Genomic DNA, 24,263 nt, shown 5'->3' with positions numbered 1-24,263 from the left:
GTGATGATCACTGTATAAGCAATAGTTTCAGCTGTCATAAATGGGTTAACCATTCATGAACAGCTTGCTTTTAGTTGTGATCTGTGATTGGCTAAGATAAACAAATGGTACAGATAGCCAGGTACCATGTGATTGCTTTGGGCCAATCACAGATCACAACCCTAAGCAAGCTTTTCATGAATGGAAAGCCAATCATGCCAGATAGTTTACATTGTTATGCGATGGCTATGACCAACCAAAGCAATTGCATGATAACCCAGTTATCGATTACCAGTAATTAACTGTATCTGGCAACATGGCGGTCCCAGAAAGGGCCAGATTATATATTATGATCTTGCCAATGTAACAAACACACAGCTTTCAACCAAAATAAACCCACCCCATTACAATTTAAAATATACCCACCTTACACAAAAAAAAAAAAAATAATGTGTGTGTGCGATTGAGCCTGCCCCTGTCGCCCCACCGTAGTATATCTGCAGGAGCGGGGAAAGTAGTTAAAATGAAAAGCAAAAAAAAATTCTTGGAAGAAAGAAATATATTTATAAACCATTAGAAACATATTTACAAGTCTGCAGTAATGTAACAAAACCATTTATGCAATGAAGATCATCATTACTTACCATGCTGTCTTATCAGATAACAATGTGACAGCTCTGTCCCCAAACATATCACCCTACTCACACACTGTATATGACATTTCACTGTAAATTGCTTTATAGAAACAGTTATTGTTAATCTATCTGTACATTTGCTACGATATAAGAATGACAATGGAGCCTCAGGTTTATAATTGCTTTGAAGAGAAAGCGGTTCCTATTGCCCACTGGATTTACTGACATTAAGGCCTCATTCACATGGCTGTAAAAAATGTTACTGATGTTATGACGTGTTTTCTAGGAGAAAAGTTCCTGTGTAATGATCTCTAAAATACTTGCGTATAGATGCATTTAAATGTGTATAGACCTTGTTTTTATATCAGTTTATTTTTCCTCTACGTTTAGACTTAATTTATGTGCCTATGAACGTGAATGCATGCATTTATACTTGTAAGCACATAAACCGCATGTTCTTATACGCAGATTTTTGGATCAGAAAGCAGCTCATGTTTACACACCTGTGCGGATGGCTCCATATAAAACAATGCAGCTGCGTTCAGATCCATAATTAAAAGACTCTTGTATATGCGTGTTTTTTACCGCCTTGTTGCAAAATACATAAGACACTCGAGAAAGATCCTGATTGGTTGCTCTGGGCAACAAGAACAGTTTTATCTTCAAACTTCTCTGCGCATAAGACCTGAAATGCAAAACAGTTTATTTAATGTTGCGCACAATTCTGCGACAGTGGTTTGTCTTCATCTCTGCAAGAGCTTGCTCCAGTTCCTGGATGATATGGATTAGTGTGGCGGGGTCTGTCTGTAATACACTGGTGTTGACATTGTCGTTCTGCTTCAGGTGAAGTTTCATTGTCATGGTGGGTTTTACTTGATGCCTTAGACTTCTGCTGGCAAGCTGTAGGAGGGCAGGTAAGACAAGTTAGACTTCACAAATTCCCAGTAACTGAATATCTGGTGCACTATACTGCCTCCTGCTGGCCTTTTATAACCATATAATGTTATAGGAGTCCATTGGAGTATTGCAAAGATGAGGGCTGCTTTGTGCCTTTGTGATGAAAAAGATAACTTGTAAATACTGTTTAAAGTCAATTAACACCCAAGACCTTTTTGTTCGCCTCACAACTTGATTGGTTATCCAGTCTCATTGCTCCTATTCCATAACAGGCATAGGTTTCCATATCCAACCCTTATAGGAACTAACAAAGCTAAAACAAATTGGATTTTTGTCTTACCGTAAAATCCTTTTCTCTGAAGTTCATTGACGTACGCAGTCTCTGTTCTTCATATCAGTAGGGTTATACTGCCCCCTACAGGAGTAGGTCACTAGGCAGAAAAAAAAAGTTCTGGCTAAGCATATGGGCATACTCCCCCTCTCTGTTATAGGATGTCAGTTTTGTAACAAAGCAGTGTCAGAGAAAACAATACCAACCCAACTCAAAATAGAGGGGTGGGTACTGCGTCCGTCAATGAACTTCAGAGAAAAGGATTTTACGATAAGACAAAAATCCAATTTTCTCTATCGTTCATTGACGGACGCAGTCTCTGTTCTTCATAACAGTAGGGACGCCCCCAAGCAGTGCCATAAAAAATGAGGGGGTGGAAACAGCAGAAAATAAAATTCCCTAAGGCTAAACCAAAGCCAACATAGGACTCATCAGAACAACAAGATGAGCCCCCCCCATGCAAAAAACATTAAACACCCTCAAGGGAAACTAAAAAAAAAAAAAAACACCCTTAAATGGCAGCCTGCAAAACTTTGCGGCCAAAGGAGGCATCTGCAGATGCCAGCACATCCACCTTGTAAAACTTTGTGAAGGTATGAACAGACGACCAGGTAGCTGCCTTGCAAAACTAAACCACAGATGCCGGATGGCGAAAGGCCCAGGAAGCACTAAGCGCCTGAGTAGAATGCGCCCTAACATGGAAAGGTGGAACCTTACCCTTAAAGCGGAGTTCCACCCTAAAATTATACTTACCTCCATCTTCTTGCTCTGGGTCACCTGAAAAACAAATGGATAATCACATTTTTTTTTTTTTTTTACTTACCATGTTTAGAAGAAAATATACTTACCTTACTTACTCTTCCTCCCTTCGGCGGCCACGGCGATTCGTCACTTCCTGGCTTGCAATGATTCCTGGGAGCTGAACGTCATCGCTCCCAGGAATCAATGCGCCTGCTCTGGGCCCCGACGTCAGTTCCGGTGCAGGTGCCGTCATACCTTGCTAAACAGCTTCTGGGCATGCCCAAAAGCTGTGCAGGGATGACGCTGCGGCACCAGAAGTGACGGCGGGGCCGGTGCAGTGCATCGTGGGACCGAAGAAGACGGAAGAGGACACAGAAGAGGATCGCGCTGGCTTTAAGCTGCCCACACCTGAGATGGCAGCGCTGGACAATACATTTTCAAGGTAAGTATTTCTTCTAAAAGGTAAGTGCAACCCGGGACAGATCAGAGGCTAGCCATTGTGGAATGCACTAGCCCTGACTGTACCGGGGGGTATTTTTATTAAAAAAAAAAAAACTCTCAGGGTGGAACTCCGCTTTAAATGAATAAGCCTGCACAACTGTCTGTCTGTCTAATCCATCTGGAAATAGTCGCAGCAGATGCAGGCAGCCTTTTCTTTGGTCCATCCGTGATTACAAAGAGCGAATCTGACTTTCGAAAAGACTCAGTAGTCCCCAAGTACACCCTGATTACCCGAACCACATTCAAAGTATACAGTGCAAATTCCTTAGGATGTTTAGGTCACAAGGAAAGTAGCACAATATCCTCATTTAAGTGGAAACCACCTTTCGAAGAAAGGGACGGATCCGAATGAAGCACCACTTTATCCCTGTAAACCACCAGATAGGGAGAACGACAGGACAACACCGCCAGTTCTGACCCCCTGCGGGCAGAAGTATTAGCCACCAAAAAGGCCACCTTCTGGGACAGCATAAGCAGGGGAATCTCCCCAAGATTCTCAAAAAGGAGGCTTCTGGAGGACTGAGCACCAAATTGAGGTCCCAAGGTGGCAACGGAGACCACACTGGAGGAGCCAAGTGCCGAACTCCCTGAAGAAAAGTACGCACCAGGGAGTGTGTGGCCAAGGACCATTGAAAGAAGACCACCAAGGCCGACACCTGGCCCTTGATAGTACTAAAGGCCAGTTTCTGCTCAACTCTTAGTTGAAGGAAGTTCAAAATCCGAGCCACCGAAAAAAGAGCGAGGATGAACCCCAAGAGACTGACACCACGCGATGTACGTCTTACAAGTACGATGGTAGATCTTCCTAGAAGTAGATTTCCTAGCTTTAAACAGCGTTTGAATCACCAACTCAGACAAACCCTATCCTTCAGCACTTGGCGTTCCAACAGCCAAGCCGTCATCAAAGCCAGCAACTGTAAAGCATGATGGAAGATTGGCCCTTGGGACAGCAGATCCATCTCTGAGAGGAAGCTTCCAAGAAACGTCGACAACCAGCCGCGTCAGATCGGCGTTCCAGGCCTGGCGAGGCCAGTCCGGGGCCACTAAGATGACAGGAATCCTTTCTGCATCAATCCTGCATAGGAGTCTTTTAGCGTAGTAACTTGGCCCATTCAGTCAAGGTTTGTGACACAAGGGCAATAGTTAATACGGTTCTGAGTACAGACCCTGCCAGGGAGAAAACATGGCCGCCATTGATTTTCAAAGGGGATCCACCGCAAAATGTCTGCCGGGTTACAGAAACATGACCGCCGATCCTATGTAGCACATTGGCTACAAGAAAATGGCGGCCCTGCGGAGTTTCTGGGGGCCACCGAGAGGAACCCCCAGCCTCCTGGACGGGACTGACAGGATGGGGGGCCCTGGTAATGACAGGTGAATCCCCCCTGCAGGATCGATCATCCGGCCACCGGCGGCGCACCCCCCTGTCCCAGCCCCCAGGGTTAGCTGCAAGTGCCCCATATCTCAAGTAGCTGAGGGGAGGAGGTGCGTCACAGGACAGAGGGGAATCCGGGGGGGTCCGACCGTCCTAGGATAGGGCCACCCCAAAACCCGCCAGGGGGAGAGGGGGAAAGTTACTCACCATACCTGGAACAGGCGGGTGCCATCTCCTGACGGAACCCCTTTCCACCAAAGTGGGGGGGGGGGCTGTCCGCCAATAGGAATGCTGCAACTCATGTGTGACCTGGCGAGACGTTTAGGGCCAGTCCCCGTCCGGTGGGACTATGTCGCGGCCGAACTAGCGCGAAGCTGGGGTCTACGCACGCGCTGGCTGGCTGGGGTGACCACTGGATCTATATATCCAGCCCGTCGCCCCGGTTCTGGCTTAGTTGCTTGTAGATCTCACAGGAAAAAAATCTGGAGAAAAAAAAAACTAAACTAGAAACATTTTTTTTGCCAGGACCACAGATCCCAGCAAGGAACTAGGTCCTTACTCCTAACTAGGCAGATTAAAACTGACATCTTATAGCAGAGAGGGGGAGTATACCTCCTGGGACTGCCCAGAGGGGTAGCCAGAAATTTTTTTTCTGCCTAGTGTCCCACTCCTGTAGGGGGCAGTATAACCCTACTGTTATGAAGAACAGAAATTGCGTCCATCAATGAACGATAGAGAAAGCTCTGTATATGTGCTGCAAAGCAGCAGTTCTGGATACACGGTTGACCTCTGAAGCATAAAGGAATGATTATGGCTTCACTCACTACCCTTAAATGATGAATAAGCTCCTTGTGTTTTTGAGTATGTGATAAGGATGACCGCATTTAAATTGCCTTCTCTTGGCTATGTTGTACTTCATGGCTTCCCCACAAATTGCTTAACACAGTATTTAAATCATGAAAAGCACGCTTTAGTAAATTTTGCAGCAATGCTTTTCATAGTCTGTAAGGACTAGCAGAAGGCTCAAAATATCCATGAAAATTATTTTAAAGAACGGACATCAAATTTAATACAGCGGATGGGAACTGCAAAGGCATTACTAAATCGATTTGGGAAAACTACAACACAGCCCACATAATGACAAATGTAGATTTCACATTACAATATTCTCAAATGACACAGAAAAATGTATACTCATCAACTGTAATCTTTTACAGGCTAAGAAATAAAAAGCAACCCGTGTATGTATTTGTACAGATCAGAGGACAATTTTTTAGAAGCTTAGGGTTAGCAAACTGGTTGCCATGGATTACTGCATACGAATACCCACAAGACTAATTAAAAATGCACTATAACAAACTAGCCCTAATTTGTTCTGCCATCAAAGCAAAAGCAAATTATGTGCAGAATTGCCATTTGAGGAATACACAACTAACAAATACTCAGTGATGTATTTTAATAAATTAATAATGCAGGGAAAAGTAGGGCTCATTACAGAACAGATTGGAGTTTATACAGAACCCCGCCCTCCTTAGTCCCTTGCAATCCTAAGCAGGTATCCATTTACCTTTGCCTGGCAGCGGCAGCCTTCCACCTATAATTGACTGGGGCTATACTCCTACAATATACATGCTAGGAGTATGGCCATATTCACATTCACTATGCAGGCAGCAACAGCCACAGAGAAGATTTACAGCAAGAGGAGTAAATAATCAGAGGTGAGGTAATTAGGAGTCTGGGTTTGATTAGATTAGGTGTCTAGGAAGAGTAAAGCTGGTAAAATTTTGTATAAACATGAAATTGTTCCAAAATATCTGTTAAAGCAGCCCATATATTTTGCAGGTTTCTTTCCTTCCACCAGGGACGGAAGAAAAGAAAATTACTTAGTTCCCCAATTAACAGTTAGGCTGGGTTCACACGCCTGGTGCGTTTTTGTTCACCAGTTCAGGTGAGAGTTTTGCCTGAATTCACACCTGAACCGGACCTAAAAAACGCACAGGACCCTTTTCAAAACCGCACCACGGCCGCCCCGGACATGTATGAACTAGCTTCTTTGGGAGCTGGTCACATTCACGTTATGCGAATTGGATGTGGTTAAAAACGCATCCAATGCGTATATATGTGAACCCAGCCTTAGTGTTTATGAGGGAATCCCTCCTGCAGCGCAACTGTGTTCTGCTGGTGGGGGGGCCTTCCCTGCTGGCAGAACACAATGGTCACTGCTGGTGGCTATAGGCACCAGCAGTTATTGAAATAAAAAAGTCTGACTGGTTGTACTGAAGTAGATCGATGGATCGACTTCAGTACAACCAGCCTGCCCATATATGTATATATATATATATATATAAATCTTTGCTGGTCCCTGCTGAACTGGCAAAGATTCACTCCATATATAGTCAGCTTTAGAGTCACCATATAATTACAATTGTAATTCATTACAATCTGACCATACAATCTTTGTACAATCAACTGTGTAATATGAGGACCTACCTAATCTATCCAATCAGGCAGGTCCTTACGTTTCGCAGCTGTTGTCAGATGGAAGGTTTCTTTCACATGGGTGTCATCAGTTCAGTTACATGTTTTACTTGGAAAAAAAACTGATAAATACTTATTCAAGTTACATCAGCTTGTACGGGTTTGTACATCCATCTTCAGTTCAGTTGTTTTTTTATACGTTTTTTATATCAGTTTATTTTTTTTCAGCTTTTGTCATAGGCGATAAGTGTTAAAACAAAGATTGTTTGTCTAAAAACGGACTAACAGACAGACATCTGTCTACATCTGTTCAGGTCTACAAAAAAGAAAAGGAAGCAAATTTTTCCTTTTTTTTTTCTGTGGACATAAACTGACTGATGTAAAAACGGATGTATGCTCATTTACATCCACCCGCCTACAGGCATACCTTGTGGTTCAGGCTGAATCGGTCTGAAAAATTGACAGACAGAACCAAACTGTGAAAGAGTTCTAAAAGATTGTACAATCATATTGTAATGCGTGTGAGCTTCAGCATTTCTTAAGGACAAGTGTCATTTGTACAATGGTAATCTCAGTGCTTTCAAGAGTAATTACTGTAACCAACTCTGATTAGTCACATGACCGATACAGAGCATTTAGTGCCGGTTCACACTAGGTCGCTCCGACTTAGGGGGCAACCTGTGAAGTCGCGTGCAGCGCGACTTCGGCGCGACTCGCGTGGACTTCATAAAATGAATGTCAATGCAAGTCGCTCCAGGTCGCCCCGAAGTAGTACAGGACCCTTTTTCTAAGTCAGAGCAACTTGTGTCGCTCCTATTAGAACCGGTCCTGTACTACTCAATGACCGTGACGGTGCACGACTTGCCAGGCTGACCAAGTCGCCTGACAAGTCCCATTAGTGTGAACCGGCACTTAGGCTAAAGCTTCATAGGTTAAAAAAACAAAAACAAAAAAAAACTAAACACTGTTTGGCTACCAGGAAATTTAAGCCCACTTATGGAATGAGTAACCTATTGATTTCAATTTGCTTCAAGTTAAAGTGTCACTAAACCCACATTACAAACTATCAGGAAATGGTGTATTACTGTACATGGTGTTCATACTCAGTCACTATGAGATTTGTTTTCTGTATTGTGCAAAAAAAACCTGGTTGATCCTTCTGCTCTCTATCTCCACCTTCTGTTCATGTCCCCAATTCAGCTAGAGATTTTGCAGCAACTCCGCATATGCTGAGCATTTCCTCCCTATCACATCTGAGCAGCCCATGTGACTATAGAGTCAAACATGTGGGCGTATACACAGTGGTAAATTACAGCCCACTCCCTTCTTCCTCCTTCATGCCCACTAACTAGCTATACACAATGGGGGTGGGATATTACATGTAGATTAATGGAGGCTTCACCCCCCCTCTTCTTTTAAGGCACAGGCTGGAGGGGCGTGACACAGCCTGTGACTGGCAGAAATCCGCCCACACCTTATTATTTCCACAAATAATAAAGATTTGATTTCAAATATATATTTTTATATCAATTTAACCACTTAAGGACCGCCCCACGTACATATACTGTGGCAGGGTGGCCCTTAAGCGCAAAATCACATACCTGTACGGGATACAGATCTTCGGCTCCGGGGCACGCACTACCGGAGCCCTGCTTCTGCTGTGATTGGACACCACAGTGGGAGCCAATCAGCGGGTCCAGAAGCCGCGATGGCCGCCGGGACCTGCCAAACGTTCAGAGGAGAGGCAAAACTTAGTCTGCCTATGTAAACAAGGCAGACTGACGTTCTGCGAGGGAGGAAAATGGAGACTTTGTTTTTCTGCTAAGCAGAAACCAGGATCTCTGTCTTCCTCAAGTCGCAGCATTCCCCTATAGTTAGAAAGCACTCCCTAGGGGCACACTTAAACCTTTGATCCCCCATGATGTTAACCCCCTTCCCTGCCAGTGTTATTTATATAGTGACAGTGCATTTTTTTTTACATTACTAGTAAAAACAATAATAAAAAAAAAAAAAAAAGTCCATAAATCTATCCCATAGTTTATAGATGCAATAACTTTTGCACAAACCAATCAATATATACTTATTGCGATATTTTTTAAACAAAACAATATAGGAGAATACATAGTGGCCTAAATTGATGAAGAAATTAGATTTTTTAAAAACATTTTTTTATTGGATTTGTTTTATAGCAGAAAGTAAAAAATATATATATATATTTTTTTTTTTAAATTGTCTGTCTTTTGTTGTTTATACTGCAAAAAATAAAAATGCCAGAGGTGATCAAATACCACCAAAAGAAAGCTCCATTTGTGGGGAAAACAAAAAAAAGAGGGACATCATTTATTTATTTTTTTGAGTAGTGTCGCACGATCGTGCATTTTAAGTTAAAGCAATGCAGTGCCGCATCGCAAAAAAGGGCCTGGTCAGGAAGGGGGTAAAACCTTCCAGAGCTGAAGTGGTTAAAACAGTTTATTGATAATTATTTATATTTACTCGTTATTCCAAAGGCTGTTTTTTCATTTTGAACATGTGATCAGCAGCTCCTCCTGCTTATGTTTCCCTGCAGAAAGGCTGCGAATGATCTGGGTCATGTGATGACTGTATATCGATTAGCAAAAAGATACTTCGATTTTTTTTTTTTTTTTTTTTATTACAAGAATTACATTTCCATCACCCATATACAGAAATAGAAGGGACAATGTAAATTAAACAGTGTGTGTTTAGTATCACTTTAATTGCCATCAAACAAATGGTTACATCTCTACTAAAGACATTTTTAAGCCCAACTCCAGCCAAAATGTTTGTTTGAGTTTTGTATTGAGCGCAGGAGGTTTAGGCCCTTCGCTGAGTTTCTTAATAGCTAGGCAGATTTTCAATCACTCCCTATGTATTTGGCGGGGTGTCATGCTGAACAAGGGGAAATTGAATATTGACATTGACAGCTATATAAAAAAAACTTTTTGTATGAGACTGGAGAAGGGATAGAATCTTTTCCAGGTGTTGACTGTTCTCATGTCCCCACTATGAGTTCCCCTCACTTCCTGTTTAACCACTTAAGCCCCGGAAGATTTTACCCCCTTCCTGACCAGGGGGTATTTTGCGATTCGGCACTGCGTGACTTTAACGGACAATTGCGCGGTCGTGCGACGCTGTACCTAAACAAAATTTGGCGTCCTTTTTTTCCCACAAACAGAGCTTTCTTTTGGTGGTATTTGATCACCTGTGCGATTTTTTGATCACGCGCTATAAACAAAAAAAAAGAGCGTCAATTTTGCAAAAATAGCAATATTTTTCAAATTTTTTTATATGAAATTCCCCCCCAAAAAAATGTAAAAATCAAAATTTTTTAACATTTTCGGCCAATTTGTTTTATGCTACCTATGTTTGGTAAAAATCGCAAAAAGCGTATTTTGATTGGTTTGAGCAAAAGTTATCGCGTTTACTAACAAAGGGAAAGATTTTTGTCATTTTTGTTGTTTGTTTTTTTTAACGCGTAATGGCGGCGATCTGCGATTTTTTTTTTTTTTTCGGTACTTTGCGGCGGACAGATCGGACCCTTGACTGACATTTTTTACACTTTTGGGGTTACCAGTGACATTTCTACAGTAATCAGTGCTATATATATGCACTGTTACTGTAAAAATACACTGGTAGTGAAGGGGTTAACTTTATTTGGGAGGGAGGGGCTGTGTGTGTCCCTAGGGGCGTGCTTTCTACTGTGATTGGCTGTGGCTTGAGCTGTAAGGACACTGATCAACGGATCTACATAGTAGATCCGTGTGATCAGTGTCTTTACACCGAGGAGAATGACAGGTGGCTTGTTTACACAAGCTGCCTGACATTCTCCCTCTCCCCCGCCGATCGCAGAGTGGCCAGCGGACATCGAGTCCGCCGGTCACACGCGGGGGGGTCCGTGACCACGCGGGAGCGCGCCTCCGGGGGCGCGCGCTCGCTCCCTAGACCCTCACAAGCAAGCGACGTAGACCTACGTCAGTTTGCCTGTGAGGGGCTGACCGCCGCCGTAGATAGTCGTGCGGTGGTCGGCAAGTGGTTAAGTAAGAGTTGTCAGAAAGAACAAAAATCAAGAGGAAACATCTCCAAGACACAGAGTTTACATCTCACTGACTGGAACTGTGCTTCAAACACCCAAGTAACCTTGGCTGGATACATTATATGCAGGTGCACTTACCTGAACATCCAGCCGCCACTCCAGGTTGTGATAATGTGGTAAATCTGGTTCCAGTTCACTCAGAATTCTGCGGATCTCTTTCTTGTTATCTAGATATAGCTGGAGGAGAACTTTATTTAATTCTTCTGGGAATCCCAGGACAAGCACAGAATCTTGAAAATCTATTTCCGAGACCTGCCGATACAGAAGAGGAAATTCATGAAAAAGAATGCAGATATTCAGACATTGGACAGACCGAATACCAGCTTACTCACCATCAGCTTGGAACTCTCTGTAAGAAGGTAAGTGAGCCCCTCTACAGCCTGCTGAATGGTGCTACTACTGACCTCTAACTTCCCTGCAAGTAAAGGAAACAAAGGAGGTCAGAAAAATTATTTGCCTACAATTCAAGTTTTACAGGCCTTGTCCATAATCCTGACAACCCTGGCCTTTTACGAGTCCCTATGAAAGCAAATTCACCAAAGTATGCATGCCAAAAGTTTAGGCCTGGTCTTTTGGGCTTTCCTATAGTTCTGCCCCAATACTTTTACTTGACTCCTAGGAACAAGGGACGTTACTATCACTCCGAAGTATCCCTTGTGCTGCTGTCTCCTGGTATAGTTGAACTCTTCCTTCTCCTAAGACACCTTAACCCCCCCCCTTTAGTGCTGTGGTGCGGCAGCTGTGAAAGGCACTCCTCAAGAGTGCCCGACTTTGCCCGCCTTTTCCGACCCAACTCCTCCATTCATAGAGGCTGTACTATAACTTCAATGAATAAAAAACGATGAATGGAAGACAGGCAGATGATTGAAAGTTCCACCTCCTCCATTCATAGAAGCTATAGTACAACCTCTAATAAAAAAGTAGGAGGTGGGTAGAAAGGGTGGGCATAGTCGGACACTTCTGATTAGTGCCTGTTACAGCTTCCCAAGCGCTTAACCCCTGCCGCACTGTAAGATTATAGCAGCAGAGGTGAGGAAGAGGGGAGGGTCAGAGGAGGAAAATGTCAACTAAACCAAGAGACCGCAGTACAGTATAAGGACTGAGAATCCTCCTTGTGCTTTTTTTTTTTAAACTTGAGCAGGGTATACACGCAAGGTACATGTATACTTAGAGGTGAACTGAATGGAAATGTTGGTGCCGAAAACCAAAATGCAGGATACACTTCGCTGAAAACAGAAACAGTTTTTTAAAAAAATATTTATATTTTTATATACAGTGTATCCGGAAAGTATTCACAGCGCTTCACTTTTTCCACATTTTGTTAGAATACAGCCCTATTCTAAAAAGGATTACATTTATTGTTTTCCTCAAAATTCTACCAACCATACCCCATAATGACAACATGAAAGAAGTTTGTTTGAAAGCTTTGGCACCAGTTACAGCCTCAAGTCTTTTTGAGTATGATGCTACAAGCTTGGCACACCTATTTTTGGGCAGTTTCTCACATTCTGCTTTGCAGGACTTCTCAAGTGCCATCAAGTTGGATGGGATGCATCAGTGCACAGCCATTTTCAGATCTCTCCCGAGATGTTCAATCGGGTTCAAGTCTGGACTCCGTAGCAACTCCTTTGTTATCTTGGCTATGTGCTTAGGGTCATTATCCTGTTAGAAGATGAACCTTCACTCAAGTCTGAGGTCCAGAGTGCTCTGGAGCAGGTTTTCATCAAGGATGTCTCTGTACATTGCTGCATTCACCTTTTCTTCGATCCTGACTAGTCTCCCAGTTCCTGGCGCTGAAAAACATCCCCACAGCATTTTTCTGCCACCACCATGCTTCACTGTAGGGATTGTATGGATGTGACCATCGGGTTCTTGGTCACCTTCCTGACTAAGGCCCTTCTCCCCCGATCTCTTAGTTTGGCCAAGCGGCCCACTCTAGGAAGAGTCTTGGTGGTTCCAAACTTCTAACATTTATGGATGATGGAGGCCACTGTGCTCATTGGGACCTTGAATGCTGCAGAAATATTTCTGTACCCTTCCCCAGACCTGTCCCTCGATACAATTCCGTCTCAGCGGTCTACAGACATTTCCTTGGACTTCATTGGCTTGATTTGTGCTCTGACATGCACTGTAATTTGTGGGCCCTCATACAGATAGGTGTGTGCCTTTCCAAATCATGTGCAATCAACTGAATTTACCACAGGTGGACTCCAATCAAGTTGAAGAAGCATCTCAAGGATGATCAGTGAAAACAAGATGCACTTTAGCTCAATTTTGAGCGTCACGGCAAAGGTTATGAGTACTTATGTACATGTGATTTTTATTTTTAATAAATTTGCAAAGATTTTAAACAAACTTCTTTCACATTGTCGTTATGGTTGGTAGAATTTTCAGGAAAAAAAGGAATTGAATCCACTTTGGAATAAGGCCCCTTTCACACAGCCCGTCCGTCCGACGGACTCCGTTTATCTCAGCGGGGGATCAATGCGCCGATCACCCGCTGAGCAGGAGGATGACAGCTGTTCTCCGCGCTGTGTGCGGAGACACAGCTGTCAGTTCCCCATACATCTCTATGGGGGAATCGGATGGGAACGGGCCGTCGGTCCGTTCTCATCCGATCCGATGGACAGATGGAAAATAGGGTTTCCATCCGTCCAGATTTGACGGAACGGATGTCAGCGGACATGTCTCCACTGACATCCGATGCCCCATAGGGATGTATAGGGGGATCGTTCAGATCCGCCAAAAAAATGGACAGGTGGATCTGAACGGTCCGTATGTGTGAAAGAGCCCTAAGGCTGTAACATAAAAAAAAATTTGAAAAAGTTACGCGATGTGAATACTTTCCCGATGCAATGCATAATTGTATTATATGCGACTTTAATTAATTTCATTAATTTAAATGAATATGAATCAGCCATTATTGGCACCTTCTATGTAAATTCTATGTAGGTCTTCACACTGGTCCGTTGCGCTTCTGTTGTGGTGTTAAAAATCCTGCTTCCTGCATTTTTGGTCAGTTCAAAAAAAGACCGCACCAAAAAATGCACATCCCTATTGAACTGCATTGAGAATGCAGGAAAAACGCATCATTACTGCACCCATGTTATGTTTTTGATACGGTTTGAGTTACATGACCTATGAAAAACAAACCATAAACACAGTAAAATGGTGGTAAAATTGCAGCAAATTCATGGTAAATTCGCTGCAAAAATCACCTCGAATTTGCAGCAAAATCACATGCATTTTCAGTGCCATTATTGGCGAAATGCCCATAACACGATTTTCGCCTGATATGTTTCAGCAGCCGAAATTTCAGTGCATCTCTACTTTTACTTAAAGTGTATGTCTTTTCCAGATGCTGTGGCTTTGACTCCCAAAAGTCTGCCCACACTCTGGGGTTGATTAACTAAAACTGTAAAAAAATGTGCAAAATCTAGTGCAGCTCTGCATGAGCTTCCAGTTTTATTTTTTTTTGTCCAAGGTTAATTGAATGAACTGAAGTTAGAAACTGATTGGCTACCATGCACAGCTGCACCAGATTTTGCACTCTCCTGTTTTAGTAAATCAAACCCAAAGCGTAAAGAAAAGGGGCTTTTGGGATATGTACCTCTGGGAGCATTTGTAGATCAACAGGAACTAAGCTCTCAGCAGCTGCCGCCAAGAATTTTACAAGCCTAGAAATGATGTCACATGAAGTAACATAAGCGGTTTCCCGTGAGTGTAACCAGGTAATAAAAAATAAATAAAAAAAAACTGAAAGGAGCTTTGTATTTTACCTGGGATAAAAGTCAAAGCTATGGGGTGGGGCTTCCCTTTGCTCCCCCACTGCTCCATTCTAAGGGCGCTATATGGTGTGTCCAACTACGGGAAAGTATGCGATTCACATACCTTTCTCCAATGTAACAATGATGGTGCTCTGGGACTGGCCCAGCACTGTCACATGGGGGTAAGCAGACAGACTTCACAACTGTGCATTGCAAACACACAGGTCAACTTAAAGTGTTGCAGAGTTCTTTAGTGCAAGATAGAACATCTAGAAAACTACACAATTCATTAGGGTTGCACTGATACCGGTACTTGCGTTGACACTAAGCATTTGCATGAGCACTTGTGCAAATGCTCCGATACCTAAAACCAAATACCTTTGGGTGCAATTTGAACCCATACAAAATAACGTATGCGATTTGGAAAGGAATCACACCGCATGTCTGTTCAAATATTCACAGTGTGATTTGAGCCTATTCGTTTTGCATGGGCTTAAATTGCACTGCAAAAGGTATCAGTAATTGGTATCGGGGAGTATTTGAGCAAAAGCATACATCATACTCGTATTTGCAGATAAAAAAAAAATGGTATCAGTGCAACCCTACAATTCATATCGGTTCTCAGTGCTAGAATTCTTGCACTGAAAATCATCTGCTTTAGATTAATATGCCCACACTATTGTCTGCACTGTGCCCAATCCCTAAGCCCTGCCATGTACCACCAACACATAGGATTGGTACAATCAGCAGAACATATCCAAAGATTGAAAGGGCTACCAATAATTTTCAAAATGATCTACAGTATGTGTCCATATTATGCACCTCTTCTGAAGATCTAAACCTTTACATACACTGTACAGGTCCCTCTCAAAAAATTAGCATATTGTGATAAAGTTTATTATTTTCTGTAATGTACTGATAAACATTAGACTTTCATATATTTTAGATTCATTACACACAACTGAAGTAGTGCAAGCCTTTTATTGTTTTAATATTGATGATTTTGGCATACAGCTCATGAAAACCCAAAATTCCTATCTCAAAAAATTAGCATATTTCATCCGACCAATAAAAGAAAAGTGTTAATACAAAAAAAAGTCAACCTTCAAAAAATTATGTTCAGTTATGCACTAATACTTGGTCGGGAATCCTTTTGCAGAAATGACTGCTTCAATGCGGCATGGCATGGAGACAATCAGCCTGTGGCACTGCTGAGGTGTTATGGAGGCCCAGGATGCTTCGATAGCGGCCTTGAGCTCATCCAGAGTGTTGGGTCTTGCGTCTCTCAACTTTCTCTTCACAACATCCCACAGATTCTCTATGGGGTTCAGGTCAGGAGAGTTGGCAGGCCAATTGAGCACAGTAATACCATGGTCAATAAACCATTTACCAGTGGTTTTGGCACTGTGAGCAGGTGCCAGGTCGTGCTGAAAAATGAAATCTTCATCTCCATAAAGCTTTTCAGCAGATGAAAGCATGAAGTGCTCCAAAATCTCCTGATAGCTAGCTGCATTGACCCTGCCCTTGATAAAACACAGTGGACCAACACCAGCAGCTGACATGGCACCCCAGACCATCACTGACTGTGGGTACTTGACACTGGACTTCAGGCATTTTGGCATTTCCCTCTCCCCAGTCTTCCTCAGGGTCTGGTCACCTCTTCTCGTCGTGAAGCGTTTTCTGCCACACTTTTTCCTTCCCACAGACTTCCCACTGAGGTGCCTTGATACAGCACTCTGGGAACAGCCTATTCATTCAGAAATTTCTTTGTGTCTTACCCTCTTGCTTGAGGGTGTCAATGATGGCCTTCTGGACAGCAGTCAGGTCGGCAGTCTTACCCATGATTGCGGTTTTGAGTAATGAACCAGGCTGGGAGTTTTTAAAAGCCTCAGGAATCTTTTGCAGGTGTTTAGAGTTAATTAGTTGATTCAGATGATTAGGTTAATAGCTCGTTTAGAGAACCTTTTCATGATATGCTAATTTTTTGAGATAGGAATTTTGGTTTTTCATGAGCTGTATGCCAAAATCATCAATATTAAAACAATTAAAGGCTTGCACTACTTCAGTTGTGTGTAATGAATCTAAAATATATGTCTAATGTTTATCAGTACATTACAGAAAATAATGAACTATCACAATATGCTAATTTTTTGAGAGGGACTTGTACATGTGTGGAATTTAGATAACTAATTTAGGAGAACATTAGTAAATCTTCAGTAAAAAATGAAAAGCTAATTCTAATGTTCACACAACTCACTGCAAAGATCCAGGTGGAAACCTTTAGGTAGGTTAGTTCACTGTTAACCGCTTCCTTTGTTCTAATGCACATCCTCCGGTAGAGGAATCCTGGAATGATATGACCTCCACAAATACTTGCAAATGTGAGCAATTTCAAGCACTGTACCCAATTACATTTAGGCTCCATTCACACCTGGGCGTTTTTAGCGTTCTTCAGCTCCAAAAACGCTATAAAAAAACGTTCCAAAACGCCCAAAAAGTAAAACCCCATTCATTTAAATGGCCCCTGTTCACATCTGAGCATTTTAACGCCTGAAGCAAAATGCTTGTAGCTGAAAAAAGTACATGAGCTTCTTTTTGGGCTGATTAACAGCGTTTTTGATAGATGTCAATGCCTGCCTCCAAAAATGCCTAAAAAAAAAAAAAAATGCCTGAAAATCTCGGTAAAAAACACGCGAAAACGCTACGCTCAAGTGTGAATGCAGCCTTAAAGTAGGTTTTATTTGACCCCCCCTGCTGGCAAACGTTATGTGTGCTAATAATGACTTGTCTTAACCATGTCAACTCCCCTTTCTAGCTTTAAATTGCTAACCATAAGGAGGCTGAGCAACTTAGAGCTTTCTGTTTCACGGATTCCAAGAAGACATTTCTATTACTTACTTGCAGCGCCTTCATACACTTTGGGATTGGAACCCTTCCGTAAAAATTCAATAGCAATTCTGCCAAATTCTCCAACAACTGAAACAATCAAACAGAAATATATTAGGAATTGAAATAGATGTACAAAAACAAGCAACATTAATAAAGTGACCCTGTCAGCAATAAAATAATAGCTAAGGGGAGAAGGGGGGAGCCTAAAGTGACAATAAACTGGTTTAAAAAATTCTATTTAAGTATGTATTTAAGTGGAACTTCACCAAAAAGAGGAAGTTCTGCTTGTGTCAGCCTCCCCCCACCCCCTTCAAGTTTTGGCACTACATTTTTTAGGGGGGTGGAGGATTGGGTACCTGGTTTTGACAGTACCTGCTTCCACTTCCAGCCACATCCCCCCCATCCTTCTTCTCCCACAGCCTTCTGGGACACAGGAACATTCACAAAACGCAGCAAGGCTTGGGCATGCGCAGTGGAAAGCCCGCTATAAGCCACAAGCAGTCACAGCCAGCTTCCTAAAGTAAACATGCCAGCGCTGGGGACCGAAGATGGGCAAAAAGCCGGCTTGGGGGAGGAGCACTGGGCCCCTTGACAGGCAAGTGCCCCATTATGAAATTCAGCAGCTAGAGGTGGCTGCTGACTTTACATTTTTTGTTTTCAGGTTGAAGATCTTTTTAAAATAAACAAAAAGTACATTCCATTGTGCTCAGTCCATTCCAAATTCCTTTTTTTTGGTGCCGTGAGAAGACTTCCTGTTAGAGGGTGGCTACGTAAACTCTCTATGGTTCTACTGTATGTATGAATGTAGACACTTGCTTGCACCCAAGATGGATTAGGTACTATAGACCGTGGGATGTGTAGTGTGAATAGAGCAGTGCACATTACTGCAAACAAACAGAAGTGAGGACCCGCTGGATGGATGGCAAACATATCGCCACCCGTCTGTTTGAAGCACATCTTGTCCGATCGGATGACAGATGCGTGTCAGCGGACATATCTCCGCTGACATCCACCTCTCCATAGAGTAGAATGGGTGGCCCGATCAGGTCCGCCTGAAAGATGGACTGGCTGGCCTGATCAGTCCGATTGTGTGAAAGGGGCCTAATGCTGAATAACTAACACCAATGTTGGGGGTTATTACTGAGTCCACTGACACCGATGCTTAGGGTTATTATTGCCAACATTGACACCAATGCTGGGGCTATTATTGCTGACACTGACACAAATGCTTAGGGTTATTATTGCCAACATTGACACCAATGCTGGGGATATTATTGCTGCCACTGACACCAATGCTTAGGGTTATTATTGCCAACACTGACACCAATGCTGGGGCTATTATTGCTGACACCAATGCTGGGGATATTATTGCTGACACTGACACCAATGCTTAGGGTTATTATTGCCAACACTGACACCAATGCTGGGGCTATTATTGCTGACACTGACACCAATGCTTAGGGTTATTATTGCCAACACTGACACCAATGCTGGGGCTATTATTGCTGCCACTGACACCAATGCTGGAGCTATTATTGCTGCCACTGACACCAATGCTGGCGCTGTTATTGCATCTACTGACACCAATGCTGGGGCTATTATTGCATTTACTGACACCAATGCTGGGGCTATTATTGCTGGGGGGGGGGGGTATTATTGTATCTACTGACACCAATAATGGGGGGGGGGAGGGTATTACTGTATCCACTGACACCAATACTGAGGGGGTATTATTGTATCCACTGACACCAATACTGGGGGGGGGGGGTATTACTGTATCCACTGACACCAATACTGAGGGGGTATTATTGTATCCACTGACACCAATACTGGGGGGGGGGGTATTACTGTATCCACTGACACCAATACTGGGGGGGGGGTATTATTGTATCCACTGACACCAATAATGGGGGGGGGGTATTATTGTATCCACTGACACCAATACTGGGGGGGGGGGGGTATTATTGTATCCACTGACACCAATACTGGGGGGGGGGTATTATTGTATCCACTGACACCAATACTGGGGGGTATTACTGTATCCACTGACACCAATACTGGGGGGGGGGTATTATTGTATCTACTGACACCAATAATGGGGGGGGTATTATTGTATCCACTGACACCAATACTGGGGGGGTATTATTGTATCCACTGACACCAATACTGCGGGGGGGTATTATTGTATCCACTGACACCAAAACTGGGGGGGGGGGGGTATTATTGTATCCACTGACACCAATACTGGGGGGGTATTACTGTATCCACTGACACTAATACTGGGGGGGGGGGGGTATTATTGTATCCACTGACACCAATACTGGGGGGGGGGGTATTATTGTATCTACTGACACCAATAATGGGGGGGGGGTATTATTGTATCCACTGACACCAATACTGGGGGGGGGGGTATTATTGTATCCACTGACACCAATACTGGGGGGGGGGTATTATTGTATCCACTGACACCAATACTGGGGGGGGGGGTATTATTGTATCCACTGACACCAATACTGGGGGGGGGTATTATTGTATCCACTGACACCAATACTGGGGGGGGTATTATTGTATCCACTGACACCAATACTGCGGGGGGGTATTATTGTATCCACTGACACCAATACTGCGGGGGGGGGGGGTATTATTGTATCCACTGACACCAATACTGGGGGGGGGGGGTATTATTGTATCCACTGACACCAATACTGGGGGGGGGGGGGTATTATTGTATCCACTGACACCAATACTGGGGGGGGGGGTATTATTGTATCCACTGACACCAATACTGGGGGGGGGGGGTATTATTGTATCCACTGACACCATAACTGGGGGGGTATTATTGTATCCACTGACACCAATACTGGGGGGGGGGGGTATTATTGTATCCACTGACACCAATACTGTGGGGGGGGGGTATTATTGTATCCACTGACACCAATACTGGGGGGGTATTATTGTATCCACTGACACCAATATTGGGGGGGGGGGGTATTATTGTATCCACTGACACCAATATTGGGGGGGGGGTATTATTGTATCCACCGACACCAATACTGTGGGGGGGGGGGGTATTATTGTATCCACCGACACCAATACTGGGGGGGGGGGGGGGGGTATTATTGTATCCACTGACACCAATACTGGGGGGGGGGGTATTATTGTATCCACTGACACCAATACTGGGGGGGGGGGGGTATTATTGTATCCACTGACACCATAACTGGGGGGGGTATTATTGTATCCACTGACACCAATACTGGGGGGGGGGGGTATTATTGTATCCACTGACACCATAACGGGGGGGGGGGGTATTATTGTATCCACTGACACCATAACTGGGGGGGGGGTATTATTGTATCCACTGACACCATAACTGGGGGGGGGGTATTACTGTATGCACTGACACCATAACTGGGGGGGGGGTATTATTGTATCCACTGACACCAATACTGGGGGGGGGGGTATTATTGTATCCACTGACACCATAACTGGGGGGGGGGTATTATTGTATCCACTGACACCATAACTGGGGGGGGGGGGTATTATTGTATCCACTGACACCATAACTGGGGGGGGGGGGGTATTATTGTATCCACTGACACCAATATTGGGGGGGGGGTATTATTGTATCCACTGACACCAATATTGGGGGGGGGGGGGTATTATTGTATCCACTGACACCATAACTGGGGGGGGGTATTATTGTATCCACTGACACCAATACTGGGGGGGGGGTATTATTATATCCACTGACACCATAACTGGGGGGGGGGGTATTATTGTATCCACTGACACCATAACTGGGGGGGGGGGTATTATTGTATCCACTGACACCATAACTGGGGGGGGGGGGGTATTATTGTATCCACTGACACCAATACTGGGGGGGGGGGGTATTATTGTATCCACTGACACCATAACTGGGGGGGGGGGGTATTATTGTATCCACTGACACCATAACTGGGGGGGGGGGGGTATTATTGTATCCACTGACACCATAACTGGGGGGGGGGGTATTATTGTATCCACTGACACCATAACTGGGGGGGGGGGCATTATTGTATCCACTGACACCATAACTGGGGGGGGGGTATTATTGTATGCACTGACACCGATGTTAGGAGATAAAAGTACACAGAGCATTGGGCACAGCCCTCCTCCCCCCTCGAGTACACCCACCACCAGTCACATGACTCACCCGCACTCTGCACCTGTGTGAGGATCTGGAGGTGTTCGCGGTGCTCGTCACTCAGAACCAGCAGCATGATGTCCAATCCCAAAAAACACTACTAGAACGGACAGTCCGCACACGTATCACATGACTTGTGTGATGTGTGCGCTGCGGTTAGCACTCCGGCTGGAAACAGTGTGCACAATAATTGATTCCGTGTACAATTCATTCCTTTTAGCCGTGACATCATCGCCATCTAGTGGTGGAGTTCTGCAGTGTACGGAAATGGGGCTGCTCTCACTTTGGCAGGGCGTGTACTGTAGAGAGCACTGTGCACTCAGAAGCTCACTAATAATTTAACCACTTAAGCCCCGGAAGATTTTACCCCCTTCCTGACCAGGGCTTTTTTTGCGATTCGGCACTGCGTGACTTTAACAGACAATTGCGCGGTCGTGTGACGCTGTACCTAAACAAATTTGACGTTTTTTTCCCACAAACGGAGCTTTCTTTTGGTGGTATTTGATCACCTGTGCGATTTTTACTTTTTGGCGCTATAAACAAAAAAAGAGCGTCAATTTTGCAAAAATAACAATATTTTTCACATTTTTTTATATGAAATTCCCCCAAAAAAATGTAAAAATCAAAATTTTTTAACATTTTTGGCCAATTTGTTTTCTGCTACATATGTTTGGTAAAAACAATAGCAAAAAGCGTATTTTGATTGGTTTGCGCAAAACTTATTGCGTTTACTAACTAAGGGAAAGATTTCTGTCATTGTTGGTGTTTTTTTTTTTAACGCCTAATGGCGGCGATCTGCGATTTTTTTTGCGGTACTGCGACATTGCGGCGGACAGGTCAGACCCTTGACTGACATTTTTGACACTTTTGGGGTTACCAGTGACATTACTGCAGTAATCAGTGCTATACATATGCACTGTTAATGCAAAATGACACTGGCAGGGAAGGGGTTAACTTTATTGCGGAAGGAGGGGTTAAGTGTGTCCTAGGGGCGTGCTTCTAACTGTGATTGGACATGGCTACTGGTGTAGGAACAGAGATCAACGGTCCTACATAGTAGAACTGTATGATCACTGTTCTTACACAGGGGAGAATGACAGGTGGCTTGTTTACATCAGCCGCCTGCCTTTCTCCCTTCACGGAGGACAATCGAGAGTGACCGGCGTACATCGGGTCCGCCGGCCACACGCACGGACTTGCTAGGGAACGAGCCGGGGCAGGAGCACGCCTCCGCGGGCGCGCGATCGCTTGCTATTGGTTCACAGGCAAGTGACAGGCTAATGACGTATATATACGTCACTTTGCCTGGCCGGGGCTGACCGCCGCCGTATATAGTCGTGCGGCGGTCAGCAACCGGTTACGTTTTTCAGAATTGGGCTTCAAGCATGTATATGCTCATTGATTATCTCCATTGTTGTTTCTCATTTTCCATTTGGGTGGAGGGGGCTCTGGGTGCATAATGAAGATGGAAGCCTCTGCAGCAGTGACATCGCGCTGCTGGAGGGCTTCATTTTAAGGTAAGTTTTTCATAATGTGCTAGTGCATACTAGCACATTACGCCTTTACCTTGCAGGTGGAAACTTTTTTTTTTTTTCTTACAGAGTACTGCTTTAGAGTTCTGAAAAGAATTGGACTTTAAACCCAGATTCCAGGTTTTGCAATTTGTACATAGTTACATTGGTCTAGCTAGGAGTTTATCTTCAAGAGGGGATTTCGAAAGTGACATTTCTTCTCTATCGTTCATTGCCGGACGCAGTCCTCTGATGCATAACAGTAGGGTTATACTGCCCCCTACAGGAGTAGGACACTAGGCAGAAAAAAAAAGTTCTGGCTAAGCATATGGGCAGTCCCTGGAGGTATATTCCCCTCTCTGTTATAGGATGTCAGTTTTGTAACAAAGCAGTGTCAGAGAAAACAATACCAACCCAACTCAAAATAGAGGGGCGGGTACTGTGTCTGTGTCTGTCAATGAACTTCAGAGAAAAGGATTTTACGATAAGACAAAAATCCAATTTTCTCTATCGTTCATTGGCGGACGCAGTCTCTGTTCTTCATAATAGTTTGTCCAGGGCTGTCGTGTCTGTTGAAAAGTGCAAAAGACTGCACACGAATTTTGTCGGCCAACAACAGCCGACTGCAGAAGTGATGTCATGTGATGGTTAACTTTCCGTGTCTTTTTTCTTTTCTGAGCATGCCCAGTCTTGCTAATCTGCTGTTTGTCGGCCGAATTCTGTACTGACTGGCGAACAATCGGCCGTTCTGGTGTTGGCCAACAAAAATTTTAATGCCTGCACGACAGATTCTGTTCGGCCGAAAATGCGCTGTCGGAAGCATTATACTAACAAGCCTACAATCGGCCGATCGGTCGTC

The 24,263-nt window shown here is 44.0% G+C and overlaps 1 protein-coding gene across 1 annotated transcript; it reads right to left on the bottom strand.

Annotated features, from left to right (window-relative positions):
* Positions 1-1,234: 1,234 nt before the first annotated feature.
* COMMD2 (COMM domain containing 2) lies at positions 1,235-22,063 on the bottom strand. Its single transcript, XM_082251478.1, has 5 exons — positions 21,903-22,063; positions 17,714-17,791; positions 11,381-11,463; positions 11,127-11,300; positions 1,235-1,514 (listed from the first exon to the last, which is right to left on the bottom strand). The coding sequence occupies exons 1-5, from the start codon at positions 21,967-21,969 to the stop codon at positions 1,317-1,319; spliced, it is 600 nt and encodes a 199-aa protein (XP_082107604.1). The 5' UTR covers positions 21,970-22,063; the 3' UTR covers positions 1,235-1,316.
* Between the last annotated feature and the right edge of the window lie 2,200 nt (positions 22,064-24,263).

This window comes from Pelophylax lessonae (assembly GCF_965119305.1).
Source record: "Pelophylax lessonae genome assembly, chromosome: 3".
Classification (NCBI taxonomy): Eukaryota; Metazoa; Chordata; class Amphibia; order Anura; family Ranidae; genus Pelophylax; species Pelophylax lessonae.
Note: the sequence above shows the minus strand (reverse complement) of the source record. Positions and strands in the feature narration are given on the sequence as shown.

Excerpts from the sequence above, each read along its gene's own strand:
- COMMD2 (XM_082251478.1), bottom strand. The coding sequence starts at position 21,969 with ATGCTGCTGGTTCTGAGTGACGAGCACCGCGAACACCTCCAGATCCTC. Across the intron at positions 11,301-11,380 it reads CAGAGAGTTCCAAGCTGATG|GTCTCGGAAATAGATTTTCA; the intron begins GTGAGTAAGCTG and ends CTGTATCGGCAG. Across the intron at positions 1,515-11,126 it reads AGTGGCGGCTGGATGTTCAG|CTTGCCAGCAGAAGTCTAAG; the intron begins GTAAGTGCACCT and ends GCCCTCCTACAG.